The sequence below is a fragment of the Anguilla rostrata genome, chromosome 2 (assembly GCF_018555375.3).
Source record: "Anguilla rostrata isolate EN2019 chromosome 2, ASM1855537v3, whole genome shotgun sequence".
In the NCBI taxonomy this organism is placed as follows: domain Eukaryota; kingdom Metazoa; phylum Chordata; class Actinopteri; order Anguilliformes; family Anguillidae; genus Anguilla; species Anguilla rostrata.
Window position 1 is genome coordinate 57180553 of NC_057934.1, and position 17120 is coordinate 57197672.

General features: G+C 38.3%; 1 protein-coding gene across 1 annotated transcript; it reads right to left on the reverse strand.

Annotated features, from left to right (window-relative positions):
* Positions 1-3112: 3112 nt before the first annotated feature.
* On the reverse strand, positions 3113-5761 carry LOC135248582 (microfibril-associated glycoprotein 4-like). The gene is made up of 4 exons (XM_064323379.1): positions 5480-5761; positions 5022-5118; positions 4308-4475; positions 3113-3544 (listed from the first exon to the last, which is right to left on the reverse strand). The coding sequence occupies exons 1-4, from the start codon at positions 5759-5761 to the stop codon at positions 3270-3272; spliced, it is 822 nt and encodes a 273-aa protein (XP_064179449.1). The 3' UTR covers positions 3113-3269.
* Positions 5762-17120: the final 11359 nt, after the last annotated feature.

Consider the following 17120-nt stretch of genomic DNA (forward strand, 5'->3'; position numbering starts at 1 on the left):
ATCCTGCTCAGTTCAGTTAAAACATAGTGTTGTTGTGAATTACTAATGGACTCGTGTCATAATTTTCCTTTCATTAGAGGAACTCCAAGTCATTTTACTGCTGTGAATCGTATCACTGGCATTGTATGATGTTCTCTGTTTAATAAAACTTAATTACTGTTGTCATTATTTCTTTGTTGGAGCATAGCGCGGTCAACATATTTAGATACAGGTTTAATGGGAAATTAAAACTGGCCCATAATAAATGTATAGTAAATGTTTCATTTTAATTCTGACAGAAGCAAATTCAAACATTCATTTTTTTAAAAAGAGACAGCCCATCTCTGCAAGTCCCAAAAAATGACATCTTGCCAGAAAGCTCTGATTAGTATATCCGTATCCTTGTCTTACATTGCAGTCAGACTAATAAATTTGGCAGTATGCCCTGCACAATGTGCACAGCTCTTAGAGAGAATGAATAGATTTGATTGGCTATTAATGAATCCAGCAGCACCACACCCACTGCTAGTATATTCAGTATAATCCAGTCCATTTTCCAGGTGCAGAGCGCACTTTGATCTGTACAGTCCTCACCTCGGGTCACGAGAATACCAACATTCACTAGTATCGCCCAATGCATCCACATGCCCTGCTTGACGGCACTCATGTGCCGTGCAACATTGATACTGAAAAATAGAGCCCCAAATGTTTAATTAAAAACTATTAAACCCTTTGCACAAGCACCCCAGTGGCCAGGATGCCAATGTTCTTGGATTGCTCACCTCAGTTATTCAGTGCTCCTGCAATGGAAACAAGCTCTGTTCTAGCTTCATTAGTTGATGATACAAGACAACTATGCAAAATACAGAGTTTCTAAGTGCCACCATTGTCTTGTAGGTAGTCCATTTAACAAGCACCCCCTCCCTCCAGTCTCATCTGCAGCTACACTCCTCAAGCATGACATACTGGACAATATTGTCTATCTGGCAGTTCATAAAAACATTTTTTCACCACCAGAAATTTGCAATCCATCATTGCAACAAGATAAAGCCAACAATATCGGTACAATACAAAGGTATGCAAATACAGTAGTGAAAAAAGATGTGCACTAAATAAACAAGAGGCATTATTGTGTAATTATACCACGTCAGTATCTGTGACTAAATATGGAATTAATATACAATCTAACCATCGATTTCGCATGTGCATATGTCCCTTTAAAGATTTAGTGGTTATTTATTGTCTTGAACAATCTGTTTCAGAAATAAATGTGCATAATTACATTACATTACATTACATTAGGTCCCCTCCTATTCTCCCGGTACACCCAATCTCTTGGTCCTGTAATCTCTGCCCATGGGTTGTCCTATCATTGTTATGCTGATGACACCCAACTCTTTCTCTCCTTACCCCCCCTGACAATCAGGTCTCAGCTCGCATCTCTGCTTGCCTGAGGGACATCCAGAGCTGGATGGATAACCACCATCTTAAGCTGAACCCAGGTAAGACGGAGATGATCTTCATCCCTGCCCCATCCTCTAACCTTCTTGACTTTTCTATTTCCCTAGGGGATACCGTGGTGTCATCATCACCCACCGCAAAAAACCTTGTAGTGGTGATGGACAACAGACTGTCCCTCTCCCAGAACATCACGGCGGTGAGTCGAACGTGCAGGTTCTTCCTGTACAACATCCGGAGAATCCGCCCCTTCCTCACCACCTACGCAACCCAGCTTCTGGTTCAAGCGATGGTCCTGTCCCGCCTGGACTACTGCAACTCACTACTGGCTGGTCTGCCAGCATCCGCCATCAGACCCCTGCAGCTCATCCAGATTGCTGCAGCACGTCTGGTCTACAACCTCCCCAGACATTCCCATGTCACCCCCCTGCTCACTGACCTCCACTGGCTGCCTGTTATGGCTCGCATCAAATTTAAGACCTTGGTGCTTGCATACCAGGCAGCTAAGGGGTCAGCACCAGGGTACATCCAGAGGATCATCAGACCCTACACACCAGCCAGATCTCTCCGTTCTGCCACCTCTGGACGCTTGGCACCTCCCCCTCTTCGCGTCTGTACTTCCCGCTCCCGTCTGCTGTCTGTCCTGGCCCCTCGCTGGTGGAATGACCTCCCCGTGGCGGTCAGAACAGCAGAGAATCTTACCACCTTCAAACGCAGACTGAAGACTCATCTCTTCAGGCTGCACCTCTCCCCACCCCTCCCTAGCCTATAGTTTAGCTCACTGTACCTAGTTAGGATAATATGATTACGTTAGTGTATTTGCCAGGGTTGTTGTTTTTGTCTGATTAGGCAAATGTGATTCCAGTGCTAGTTTGTACTTGGTAGGATTCTTGTTTGTTGAACAGCTTACTCTACAGGGTTGGAGTCCCGATCAATGTGGTCACTTCTGGCACTACGATCCTTACTTCACTCTAGTGTTTCTTTTGCACCTCTACATCGTGAACCAATGCACTTGTTGTACGTCGCTCTGGATAAGAGCGTCTGCTAAATGCCTGTAATGTAATGTAATGTAATGTAATGCATTTGTTCTCAAATACAAAGTGGGGGTCGGCATTTACATCAGCCACTCACAAAACCCCACTAGTTGTTTATGTCCACATATCTCTTTTACATTCATTCTGGTTTGAGAGATACCATTTTTATCCAATAGTGTGCAGTATGAGCTTGCAGTGGTGTATTGCATGTCTAATTCTTATAGTTATAACCCTGCTCAACAGCTTGTATTGTTGCTTCAATACAATATTGTGCAGTCAACTCTAACATTACGCCGTAATATACAAGCACTTGTTGAGGCATAATTGTTTTACCTTTGGTTTTGGGAAAATTTTACTAATTTTGCAGACTAATCAGGATGGCTAAAGCAAACTCTAGCCTTGCTGACGTGGATCAAACTATCATAATGGGCAAATGTTTATGCTCTATAATGAACAAAAATCATTTTATTCTATTTTGCACCCCTATATAACATAGACCCTTATACTGATGAAAGGTCAGTAATTCTCACAGAATTATGCAAATGTGAGTTTCATGAGTCAAAACAGTTTATTTGTAGTGTAATATATGATTGGTTGATGTCATGATTTACAGCAACGCACAATTTAGACATTTTGGATAAACGTAGAGACACTAAGATACACCAGACACCAAGAGACAAAATAAAGTCTGATTACATTCTTAGTACTTTGTTCAGTGATAGGAAGCAGTCTTTTTAGACACAGGAAGTAGGCAAATTGGAGAGGGGAAGTGGGCGTGGCAGGGGAGAGGAGCTCTGTTTACTCCTCCCACCGTTCCAGAGACACAGATCGGATCTTCATGCTGATAGATTTCAGGGAGTAGTAATCACCCTTCCACGTTCGCCACTGAACACCAACGCTGATGGGCGAGCCGCTTCTTTGACCCCATGTGTACAAGCCGTTTGGGTTTGCATGAAGACACCTGTCAAACCAGAATCCTCCATGGTAGAGCAGAGCGCAGTTACTTCCCCAGGTATCTTGGTCATTGTCGAAGGTGGAAAACCTCTTCTCATTGTGGTAAGCCATGGAGTCTCCTGTAGTTCAGAGCAGCAGCAGAAACACAGAGACACAATGACTGCATGTAGAGATGCAATGGTATGATATTTTATGGCTTGAAAACTGATCTAAATTTTTTTTTTTTAATCATAGTTTTATGGTTTTGAGGCATTATGAAATAAGTATTCTTTCATTTATTTTGCAACTACCTTTTTATTTAACAAAAGCTTCATTTTAATTTTGCTGTACTTAATGTCCTTTAAAGGCATGTCCTTAATACTGAAAACATCTACAGTACACAGATGGTATATGACCATTATGACTTGTAGCCTGCAGCATTTTCTTTTTTGCTAAACATTAAATACATACAAATGAAAGCTCACCAAAGTGTTTTTGGCAAACAGTCTTAAGTGGTGTGATCAGGGTACCTGCTTAGACTACTCTGTGTGCTTTCCCTTGTATGTATTTAATGTTTAGTAAAATCACAGTATTAGATGTCTTTTCCTGCCAAGTGGTAGTGTGTGGCCTGAGGTCTGAGCAGTAACCTAGCAATGATGACATGGACTAAACCTTCTGAGCTGATGCCAGACAGGCTGATTATTTTCAGCAGACTGCTCAAAATCTTTTCTTGCTGCTAAAAATTCTGTAGCTAAAGATATTGAGGAAAGTTTGATAACCTGTAAGACATTTCACGGTGAAACCAGAGTACGCCATAAAGCTCTTACATGTATGTTATGCAAAAACAATTGCCACTTTCAAAATGTATGACTATAAGTAAGATAAAATTGCCCAGCTGCTCACCTGCACCTCCATCAATGTAGCTGCTAACATGCAGTTTGTATCCCTCTGACTCAGGGTCGATTGAGAAAGAAGAGTACTGAGCATGAACCTTTCCTCTTTCAAAGTCTTCCATATCCACCCGCAACTCATACTTCTTTGTCCAAGTAAGAAGGAAGATGTTCTCCAGCCCTGCAGTTGCACATCAGTGTAGGAGTCAGATCTGAAGGCCCTTGATCTGGAGGTGTAGCATTACATCAAACATACGGTCTGTTGTTTGTAACCTCAAGGAAACAGCACAGACCATCCTACCAGTACTTCCCAGGTTCACCCACTGCATTGTGGACTATGGGGAAGAGTATTATGAAGTATATGCTTTTTATTTTTCTTGACCATGTTCAGCCAATGAATATTAGGCAGCCACCATGTTTAAAACACTTTCCCCTCAAAAAGTCTGTCAAATGAAGAAACTAACATGTCAAATCATTATAATTCTCCCCCCATTTCAGTGGACAATGTAATTAGTTTCATCGCAAAGTGTGTTCTGAACATTGGTATTTAAGGTGGAATTAACAGTTATTTCTGGCTCCTGACCCCATTCTTTTTTTGAGTCCCATGCACTCATTCTCCTGTTCCTCTAGTGGAAGTTATAATGTACTGCCAGTGAAACCAGGTTGAATGGGATCAAGAGAGAGTGGGAGCACTAATCATACATTATGGTGTACATTATGGTTTTACCCAGCCAGTACTCCCCAGCTGGGTTCCCAAATCCACTCTTGTACTGATCCCAGGGTCTGTGGAAGTTCAGAGAGCCGTCCGTTCTCCTCTGAATCACCTGAAAAATGCATCAATAACCTAATATCAGCATCAATAACCATCATCATTATTGCCATCATCATCATCATTATCTTCATTATCACAAATGTCATTATCTTTAAACATCATCACCAGCATCATCATCACCACCACCACCGCCACCACAAGATCCATTGGTATTGCTGTCATCATCATCACCATCATTATCATCATCATCATCACACATAATAACCTTAACCATTGCCCCCAGCACCCTCTTGAGTGTCTATACGAGCAGTTCAATGCTCAAATGCACATGTTTCCACAGAGGCCCAGCTATGAAAAAGAGAGACCCTCATTAGGTGAGCATGTTAGTTTACCTGACAGGTGATGTTACTTACTGTCCACATTCCTCGATCATTTTCATCACCATCTTCACAGCCCATGTCACAGTACACCTGGACAGCTTTGGTGTGTCCTGCAGGATAGATAGTGTACACCCCACTGTGTTTGGAGCCATTTCTGTTGATATCTTCACAGTTCAATGGAAGGAATTTTTGGACCACAGGAACAGAGAGGGCTGCCACAGGAAGTAGCACAAGCAGGAACACTGTGACCTGGTCAGCAGAAGAGAGGAACACTTTGACTATGTTGGAACACAGGAGGGAGGAACATTGACACATTTCTGGAACACTGAAGAGAGAAACACTGAGATTGTGCTGGAACACAGAATAATGCTGAGATTGTTATAGAACACAGGAGAAGTGGATTCTGAAAGTGTTCTAGAACAGAGGAGTGGGGAACACTGAAACTGCTCTGGAACACATTAGAAGAACAACAAGATTGTTCTAGAACATGTGAGAGAGGGACCCTGTGCCTGTTCTGGAACATAGGAGAAGGGAACAGTGTGACTGGCAGCGCAGTGGTGTGGTGGGTAGCACTGCTGCCCTGCAAGAAGGTTCTGTTTCATGGGATTCTGTATTTTTCTTACTACTGTGTTATCCTGCATCCCTGTTTTTATTGTAGTTATAAATTCAACAGATGATGTCTTCAATTATTGTTTCTGGAAAGCATAGCTATACCTAACTGTTACAGTTAAAGTTACAGTGAGTTTTCCATTGTATTCTGTGCATGTCTGTGTGACAAACAAACATAGCAAACGTGAATTCTGTTTTATTATTATTATTATTATTATTATTATTATTATTATTATTATTATTATTATTATTATTAATAACAATATTATTAATTATTATAATAATAATTATTATTATTATTATTGTTAGTGTACACCCCACTGTGTTTGGAGCCATTTCTGTTGATATCTTAATAATAATAATAATAATAATAATGAGAAATTCTATTACATTTGATTTGTGACAGTAAAATAATTTTGTAAATGAGAAATTTAAGGTTTCTTACGTGTGGTAGATTTCTTGTAGAAAGCAACATGTGGCTCGTAAGGTGTTAAATGGTGTGCAACATGGTACTAAATGCAGGCTTATAGGTGATCGGGAGTGATATATTTCACTCGTGTTGTGCTGTACTCAATGTATACACACAGTCAAGTGATATTTGAACCTCAGATATTTAACTTTTAAACACAGATTTGTGGTATTTTGTAATATATATTATATTATATAATTTAAAATAATTTACAATGTAAGATATAATCATATAAAGTAAATATATATTTTTAAAATAAATAGTTATTTTTGAAACAAGATTTTTGAATAATATATTTATATTTTACTATATATTTGCTTCTGAAATAGAGATATTAGATATGTTAAATACTTATTTTTTAATTACATTTTTTAATAAAATCCGATTTAACATTTAAGGGGAGGTACCACGAGTGTATACGTGATGACATGACAAACCAATAGGTTTTTGTATTTGTCAGTATATGCCAAAAATAATCTGGATGTTTTGCTATTTTTCTACATAAAATACCCCATAAAATATAAATTATAAAATATATTTAAAAAATCTATTTTGGTTAAGAAGAACCATGTAAAATTTGGTAGCTATACCTACAAGTTAAGTTAATATGTTTCATACAGGAAATATGTAATGACCATTACAATTTCTAACTATTTAAATAGATTCTGGTCATTGTTTCTGATATATTATGAAACTACAGTAGTTGTAGAAGCTAAATATCATAAAATATCTCAAATTTGACCGATTAAGTTAGAAACAACCTTTTCACTTGTGGTGCTTCCCCTGAAGCTATTTATCTAGTATATTTTGAGATGTGTCTGTTAAATCTGAAAATATGAATTAAAAGGTTTATTTAGCATTCCTGTTAAATCTGAGAAAGAAATTAGTCATATTTAGCATAAATATTTGAGGAATGCCATATCTATGCTAAATTTGGGGGGAAAAAAGAATAGAGGAACAACATGATGTGTTTTACTTTACAATTGGCACTCCTTAGAAGGTTACTAGAAAGATGCGTTCCTTGCTAAGTGACATAGGATATGGAATATTTTCTGGAATACTTAAGTAATGTTTCTATTGCAATGAAATTGCATATTTTGAAATGCATTTCTTTATTACAATTGACAGAGGTAAATTGTCTCCGGCATTCAAACTGCGTAATGCACAGCCCCTCTGACATTATACAACTTATACAATGGCTTTACTGACAAAAAGCATCATTTTAATCAAAACATGCATTTTGGAAATAATTAGCTTCATTCTATTCATATTAGATGAAAAAATATCTTCTATTCATATGCATCTTTATGAAACAATAAAAAGATGGAGTGGGCACATATCATGCGAGTAATTGATTAATCCATTACTCAAACCCATCCCTACCCTGTGTATGTCTTCTGACAACATGTACTTACCACTGCTACAGTACAGTAGACATATACTGCTCTGTGTATATATTACATTACAGGAATTTAGCAGATGCTGTCATCCAGAGCGACTTATACAACTTTTTTTTACATTTACATAGTATCCAGTTATGTAGCTAGATATATACTGAAGCAATGCAGGTTAAGTGCCTTGCTCAAACCTGTGACCTTTAGGTTTTAGGTTACAAGACCAACTCCTTAATCATACATATATATGCTTACCATAATGCCAGAATGCAATGAAAATATTGCCGTTTGCTGCTGGAATGTTTTACAGTCCAGTTTCTTCACAGAGCTGCATTTGAGTGGCATACCTGTAACGACAGAGGACATGTTCTTTTTGGTGTCAAAACATGAATGACTGAGAAATATTTTCTGCTAGTTTCCTGTATACGATGCAAGCGACTCTGGACCAAGGAAACCTGCAGAAATGTATTCAAAAAATTGACATGACACTGATTTAAATGTGTAATAAAACATGCAACTAAGTGAAATGTTTCATCCTTCGGTGATCTCAAACCAATGTAAATAAGAGATTATTGTCGCTCACCCTCCTGTTTGTCGGTTGGCAGGGAGTGAAGTCTTTGTGATGGGATTTAGTGTTCTTCCCCTCTAAAGTCGACTCTCATTTCCAGAACTTTTATGAATTACTTTACCTGGAATGCAGCCATCTATTGAAATTAGATTCTTGGTCCATGGGAATCATGCTACCTTTTGGTTTCACATGTGCACGGTATTATTTACATATTTTTACTCAGGTTGAGCTGGTTGTCCTATTTCTTGCATTAATTCAACACTTTCCATGCATTTCTTATGTTTCCTTGCCCATGGCACTGGCTTGCCCCAGAATGAATATAACTCAATATTTGATCATGAGTTAGGTCATGCTAGACATGGTCATTTCAACGTGTGATAAAAAAAAATTAACTAGGTTTCCAGTATCAGATTTAGGACAGATATTATGCTTAGGACTGTATGTAATTCATGAAACTTCAAATGAGAAATGAATCTTTCCTTTCATCTCTACATTTATTTTTTTTAAATTGAGGCAGTGGACTTAATAGAGATGTTTACTCTATGCTATCAAATACCCGGAACTGCGTGTAAAACATCAGGTCATATTTCTTACGCAGGTCATTCTTTTTCATGCATTTTTTGTGTAACAGATATCACAAACTATGTAAAATTAGATTTTTACCCTATGGGGACCATGCTACCATTTGTTATCCCAAATGTACAGTATTATTTACATGCTTTTTTTCTCAAGGTGAGCTGGTTGTCCTACATTTTACTGGTCATATTCCTTACACAGGTCAGTCTTTGTCATTCGTTCCCTGAAACCAACATAATATGGAAAACCCCAGAAGGTTCCCTGTAAAAAATGTGTCTATATCAAATTCCATTTATTAACACCACTAGAGCCAGAAATTAAATTATTTATTCATATATTTAATTTCACTTTGTTATAATATAATCCATTAAAAATATAACAAAGGACACAATTTAAATGGCTTAATTGTATGTAGCCATTTTTGATTTAATTTTGGTCAGGGGTTGATTGTTGAAGTGTATTTTTAAAAAATAATAAATATTCTAAATTAGCTTGTTGTTACACAATGACGAATTCTATGCCAGACAGCTGTATTGACAATATTGAGCTGCCTGCTAGACAGACAGAACACCTCCAACTGTTCACTTCCAAACCGCAGAGTGAACTAATCAAATCATCCACCTGCCTTCTAGACCCCATGCTCACAAAGCCACTGATGGAGTTATTGCCTGTCCTTGACAAACCATTTCTGGACATAATGAATGATTCATTGTCATCAGCCTATGTTCCCACATCCTTTAAGATGGTGGTGTGAAGTGTGATAGTGTGAGGATGCTTTCCTGGCTCGGGACCTGGACAGCTTGTATTTACCTCAGCTGCTTGATTTTTGCAGGTTCAGGCCTGGTTTTTGCCCAGTTTTTTTTTCCCACAGTAAAGCGTTGTTATGACATGAGTCTTTGTAAAAAGCGCTATATAAATTAAAATAAAAATTTTATGAGATGAAATTTAAGCAAGGAAATCCTGGTGATATAGCATTAGCATAAAGGTTAACACACGCCCACATCGTTATTAATCATAATACAGAACATCAAATGGAATGGTTTGACTTTAGCATCCCACCAGTGATGGCCAGTGATACTCTTTGCAGTCAGACACAAGTATTTCCTAAAATTTAAATAGCCTTTTAAAGGTTAGATTTGTTGCCGTGTCAGTGAATGATTTTGGATGAAGCTGAGAGGGCAGCTTCTCTCTCTCTCTCTCTCTCTCTCTCTCTGTCTCCCTCCCTCCCAAAGCCAGGCAGTCATTTGGGACAGCAACAGGACAAAAAAAACTTCACAGGCACACACACGTCAGCTGTAATCTGTCCAGATGTTCCCCAGTGCATTTGTCAAACCTGTTATTCAGGCTCAGCTTGTAGTGCCTTTAGGAAAGGCCTGTGCAAAACCTGCACGTACCTGTTTTATAACCCTCCTCTTTGTATTGTCTATGGCAATGTCATGATAAGTATATCTGCCCCCTAAGATCATGAAATGCTCACATTTATTTTGAGTGCTCTTGTTTTTGAGCTTCTTTCTGTGATGCGTGCCATTGGATTTGTGCCATTTCATTTTCTTGTGCGCAATTTAAGACATTCCCCTGCAGGCTCACGCGTAATGCATACCCATACACATGTACAGACACGTGCATACATATACACGCACACGCACACACACACACACACGCACACGCACACGCACACGCACACACACACACACACACACACTGTAAAGGTGTGCTTTTTGGAAGAAAAAAGAATAAGAATAATTTTTAAAAGAATAATAATTTGCATGAGTGATGCCCGTAAATAAAAACAATTTGTTAAATTTCTCACAGTACATTCATCAAATGTGTTTCTTGTTTCCTGACATAGAAGGGGAATGTGAAGGGGACTTAAATATCTTTCATATGTGAGCACATATCTTTACTCAAACAAGGGTCTAGCACACTGCTGGTCTCCCTGCACAGTCACTGTGCCACCATGCCGACTAACACTAACCGACTAACTAAATAAATAATAACTAAGCAAATACATTCAAGGGCAAGTGGAGCAAAACGACTAACACTTGACTCAGTTTTCCTCTGATAATCTATTGGCATTGACTCTCTCGCAAAAGGAACTGTGATTATGTTGATAATCTGACTGCACCTTAAACTTCACAAAATAAGTATCAAACTGTTGCCCGATGGCACAGGCTAACAGCCATTCTTCCACAAGCACATGAACTGTGACTTTTCATTTGCTGCATGAACACTGATTCTCCCAATTGGTTCTTTATTATTTAACTATGTAGCAGAGCAGAGTTTTTTTTTTTAACTGTGGGGTTCATTAAAAACACCTTTAATATGGGGCAAGGTTAGTCATCCAAGAACATTGTGTTTGGGACCAGAGTTGCTTGGAGGTAATACTTGAAAAATAGCTATCCCTCTGTTTATCATTTTCTCACACATACCCTACACATAAGTATGAGGAAACTGTCAGCCTCATTACGGGAACACAGATGTTATTTTGTATCTTCATTTCCTTATGTGTTTTTTTCACTTACAAACACAATCACTTTCTTGACCTCTTATGCAATTTGTTCTTCATATTTCAAATACTTATTTCATGCTTAAACTTTCTCAAACAAAATTCCTACAGTCTGGAAGTCAGCTTATGTGTCACCTTTATTAAAACAAGGAGAATGTATTACATTGAATAACTACAGAACTATCTTCAATTTATCTGCTTTAGCCAAAGTGCTTGAGTCTTTGGTTTGATACTGGATCAAGGACAATATATCCTCCCATGTCATATTATATCAACACCATATCTTTAATGTATGAGAGCATATCTTTAGTTTGTGCGACCATATATTTAATGTGTGAGAGCATATCTTCAGTGTGTTAGAGTGTATCTTTAGTGTGTGAGAGCATATCTTTAATGTGTGAGAGCATATCTTTTGTGTGTGAGAGCATATCTTTAATGCGTGAGACCATATCTTTAGTGTGTGAGAATATATCTTTCATGCGTGAGAGCATATCTTTAGTGTGTGAGAATATATCTTTCATGCGTGAGAGCATATCTTTAGTGTGTGAGAATATATCTTTCATGCGTGAGAGCATATCTTTAGTGTGTGAGAATATATCTTTCATGCGTGAGAGCATATCTTTAGTGTGTGAGAATATATCTTTCATGCGTGAGAGCATATCTTTAGTGTGTGAGAGCATATATTTAATACCCAGTTGGCTATTGCATTCCCCACGGCCTCCCCTACTCCGAACCTGAATCCCTGCCCAATGCTGGACATGTTCAATAGCTGTGGAAGAAAAACACCCTCACGAATTGAGTTTATCTGCGAGATGACATCACTGACTATCCAGCTGTACTCCATCATCCGCACAGCTCACGTCACAGAGTCATTACACTAAATGACATATAATTACATTACATAACATTACATGAAAAAACATCACATTGCATTTAGCAGATACTTTTATCCAGAGCACCTAACCTTGTAGCAGAACATAAGTGCTTTTTTGCCAGTTAGAGCTTCTGCCCTCTGGTGTAGAAAGTGTGCACTGCATTACAGTGTGTGTTCAAATGCTATTATTTATGGTCATTGCAGTTTTTCCCAACTCCTTACACAGATTTCCTGAAGTGATCCATTGTTCTTAAAATATGAAACACAAAACCCAAAAACTCACACAGTTCCGGCCAAACTTCTGACTTCTATGACAAAATGGAACACTACTCAAAAAATATAGATGAGGTTGTTTGTTGTTACATGGCCACATTTTGATATCAATACATTTGATGACAGGCTGACATTTTGTAATATTTATAGACAGTGCTTTGCATGCATGAATAACTTGCCATTTTTATATGTCTAAAAAAAGAGAGTACATGCTTACCAGCTAGCTTCTTTGTTAGCTTCCAGATGGATTAGGCTGCCACGTAGATCTTCTGCCCTCTGGTGTAGAAAGAGTGCACTACATCACAACGTGTGTTCAGAAATACTATTAGCAGAGGGCATTAAATATACACCGCCTGGCCAAAACAAAGTCGCTGTTTGGATTTTTTTGGACAGTGCCCACTGTACAAGCTTCTGGAGGCAGTGTTATGATCTGGGGTTGCTTCAATTGGTCAGGTCTAGGCTCAGCAACGTTATGCGGCAATAAAATAAAGTCAGCTGAGTACCTGAATGTACTGAATGACCAAGTTATCCCATCAATGCATTTTTTCTTCCCTTTCACACATGAATTGGCCACCAGAATCCTGACCTTAACCCCACTAAAAGTCTTTGAGATGTGCTGGAGAAGACTTTATGGAGTGGTTTGACTCTCCCGTCGTCAATACACGATCTCGGCCAAAATTAACGCAATTCTGGACAGAAATAAATGTTGTGACGTTGCATAAGGTTGTCAAAACAATGCCATGACGAATGTGTGCCGTAATCAAAGCTAAAGGCTGTCCAACAAAATATTAGAGTGTGTGACTTTTTTTTGACCAGGCAGTGTATATCACCACCATGCAGGAGTTTTTTTGTTTTTTTTTATTGAAATCTTTTTAGCAGTTAGCAGTGTGATATAAATAACTGAAGAAAACAAATATTGTCAAATTTGGTCTATTTTATTCAGTTGAAATTTAAAAGTTATTTTGTACAACCTGCAAACAACAAAGATCCACAATAACAGGATGCTGTATTGGTCTTCTGTGGTAAATGTTGCTTACATATGTAAAAAGGTAAGTTGTGTTTTAAACAATCAGCAGTGCGTCCATTCAGTGGGCTGTCAATCAGGCTCTCATTTTATAGTACATTAAAGCAAAATCTTATCATAATATTTTCCTCTTAACACATTTTGAAAAAAGAAGCAATTTCACATCTCTATCCTGCAGCTCAATGAACAGTGATTGCACAGGTTCTGTTATATAAAAGCGCTATATAAATTAAAATAAAAATTTTATGAGATGAAATTTAAGCAAGGAAATCCTGGTGATATAGCATTAGCATAAAGGTTAACACACGCCCACATCGTTATTAATCATAATACAGAACATCAAATGGAATGGCTTGACTTTAGCATCCCACCAGTGATGGCCAGTGATACTCTTTGCAGTCAGACACAAGTATTTCCTAAAATTTAAATAGCCTTTTAAAGGTTAGATTTGTTGCCGTGTCAGTGAATGATTTTGGATGAAGCTGAGAGGGCAGCTTCTCTCTCTCTCTCTCTCTGTCTCCCTCCCTCCCAAAGCCAGGCAGTCATTTGGGACAGCAACAGGACAAAAAAAACCTCACAGGCACACACACGTCAGCTGTAATCTGTCCAGATGTTCCCCAGTGCATTTGTCAAACCTGTTATTCAGGCTCAGCTTGTAGTGCCTTTAGGAAAGGCCTGCGCAAAACCTGCACGTACCTGTTTTATAACCCTCCTCTTTGTATTGTCTATGACAATGTCATGATAAGTATATCTGCCCCCTAAGATCATGAAATGCTCACATTTATTTTGAGTGCTCTTGTTTTTGAGCTTCTTTCTGTGATGCGTGCCATTGGATTTGTGCCATTTCATTTTCTTGTGCGCAATTTAAGACATTCCCCTGCAGGCTCACGCGTAATGCATACCCATACACATGTACAGACACGTGCATACATATACACGCACACGCACACACACACGCACACACACACACACACACACACACGCACACGCACACGCACACGCACACGCACACACACGCACACGCACACGCACACACACACACACACACTGTAAAGGTGTGCTTTTTGGAAGAAAAAAGAATAAGAATAATTTTTAAAAGAATAATAATTTGCATGAGTGATGCCCGTAAATAAAAACAATTTGTTAAATTTCTCACAGTACATTCATCAAATGTGTTTCTTGTTTCCTGACATAGAAGGGGAATGTGAAGGGGACTTAAATATCTTTCATATGTGAGCACATATCTTTACTCAAACAGGGGTCTAGCACACTGCTGGTCTCCCTGCACAGTCACTGTGCCACCATGCCGACTAACACTAACCGACTAACTAAATAAATAATAACTAAGCAAATACATTCAAGGGCAAGTGGAGCAAAACGACTAACACTTGACTCAGTTTTCCTCTGATAATCTATTGGCATTGACTCTCTCGCAAAAAGAACTGTGATTATGTTGATAATCTGACTGCACCTTAAACTTCACAAAATAAGTATCAAACTGTTGCCCGATGGCACAGGCTAACAGCCATTCTTCCACAAGCACATGAACTGTGACTTTTCATTTGCTGCATGAACACTGATTCTCCCAATTGGTTCTTTATTATTTAACTATGTAGCAGAGCAGAGTTTTTTTTTTTTTTAACTGTGGGGTTCATTAAAAACACCTTTAATATGGGGCAAGGTTAGTCATCCAAGAACATTGTGTTTGGGACCAGAGTTGCTTGGAGGTAATACTTGAAAAAGAGCTATCTCTCTGTTTATCATTTTCTCACACATACCCTACACATAAGTATGAGGAAACTGTCAGCCTCATTACGGGAACACAGATGTTATTTTGTATCTTCATTTCCTTGTGTGTTTTTTTCACTTACAAACACAATCACTTTCTTGACCTCTTATGCAATTTGTTCTTCATATTTCAAATACTTATTTCATGCTTAAACTTTCTCAAACAAAATTCCTACAGTCTGGAAGTCAGCTTATGTGTCACCTTTATTAAAACAAGGAGAATGTATTGCATTGAATAACTACAGAACTATCTTCAATTTATCTGCTTTAGCCAAAGTGCTTGAGTCTTTGGTTTGATACTGGATCAAGGACAATATATCCTCCCATGTCATATTATATCAACACCATATCTTTAATGTATGAGAGCATATCTTTAGTTTGTGCGACCATATATTTAATGTGTGAGAGCATATCTTCAGTGTGTTAGAGTGTATCTTTAGTGTGTGAGAGCATATCTTTAATGTGTGAGAGCATATCTTTTGTGTGTGAGAGCATATCTTTAATGCGTGAGACCATATCTTTAGTGTGTGAGAATATATCTTTCATGCGTGAGAGCATATCTTTAGTGTGTGAGAATATATCTTTCATGCGTGAGAGCATATCTTTAGTGTGTGAGAATATATCTTTCATGCGTGAGAGCATATCTTTAGTGTGTGAGAATATATCTTTCATGCGTGAGAGCATATCTTTAGTGTGTGAGAGCATATATTTAATACCCAGTTGGCTATTGCATTCCCCACGGCCTCCCCTACTCCGAACCTGAATCCTTGCCCAATGCTGGACATGTTCAATAGCTGTGGAAGAAAAACACCCTCACGAATTGAGTTTATCTGCGAGATGACATCACTGACTATCCAGCTGTACTCCATCATCCGCACAGCTCACGTCACAGAGTCATTACACTAAATGACATATATTTACATTACATAACATTACATGATAATAATATTTTAACATTTTGTAATATTTATAGACAGTGCTTTGCATGCATGAATAACTTGCCATTTTTGTATGTCTAAAAAAAGAGCATGTGTATGTCAATGAACAGTGATTGCACAGGTTCTGTTATGAAAGATTAATATATATTCATGTGTATACTGAGTGTGTGTGTGTGTGTTTGCGCGCGCGCGCATGTCAGAGAGTATATGAAAAATAATCAAACCAATGAAATACCTGCAAAACAGACTAATATTATCGACCAGATGTTACACCAGAACGCCTGATAATGGCACAGAAGTGAAAGCGATAACACAGTATTCAACACAATTAAAACAGAATTAGATCCACAATGTCTGCTGTGAGTGTGATGCTAAATGGGACATAGAGAATAATGTGTTGACCTTTTAAGGTGATTCCTTGGGTGGCACTCAGATTAGGTGTTATTAGTCTCCTCTACCCTCCTTTACAATCACATCAAGGTAACAGTTTCAAGAAATTTAATGATCAAGCTTAAGGTGATTTTTTAGTCAGGGATGATTAGTTTGCAAAATCCAGTCTCTAACAAACTAAACCTGTCTGACCAGTCATCTTGATGTCTACATTCAGATCTGCCCATGAATGTCACCATTTGGCTGAAGGGCCAAAAAGGCTTCT

What these genes read in the sequence shown, in the direction of transcription:
- LOC135248582 (XM_064323379.1), bottom strand. Translation starts at nt 5,761, where the DNA reads ATGTGTCAATGTTCCTCCCTCCTGTGTTCCAACATAGTCAAAGTGTTC. An exon ending in ATGATCGAGGAATGTGGACA is followed by an intron (nt 5,119 to 5,479) that starts GTAAGTAACATC and finishes TGCATTTTTCAG; the next exon opens with GTGATTCAGAGGAGAACGGA. An exon ending in AGCTGGGGAGTACTGGCTGG is followed by an intron (nt 4,476 to 5,021) that starts GTAAAACCATAA and finishes GTGCAACTGCAG; the next exon opens with GGCTGGAGAACATCTTCCTT.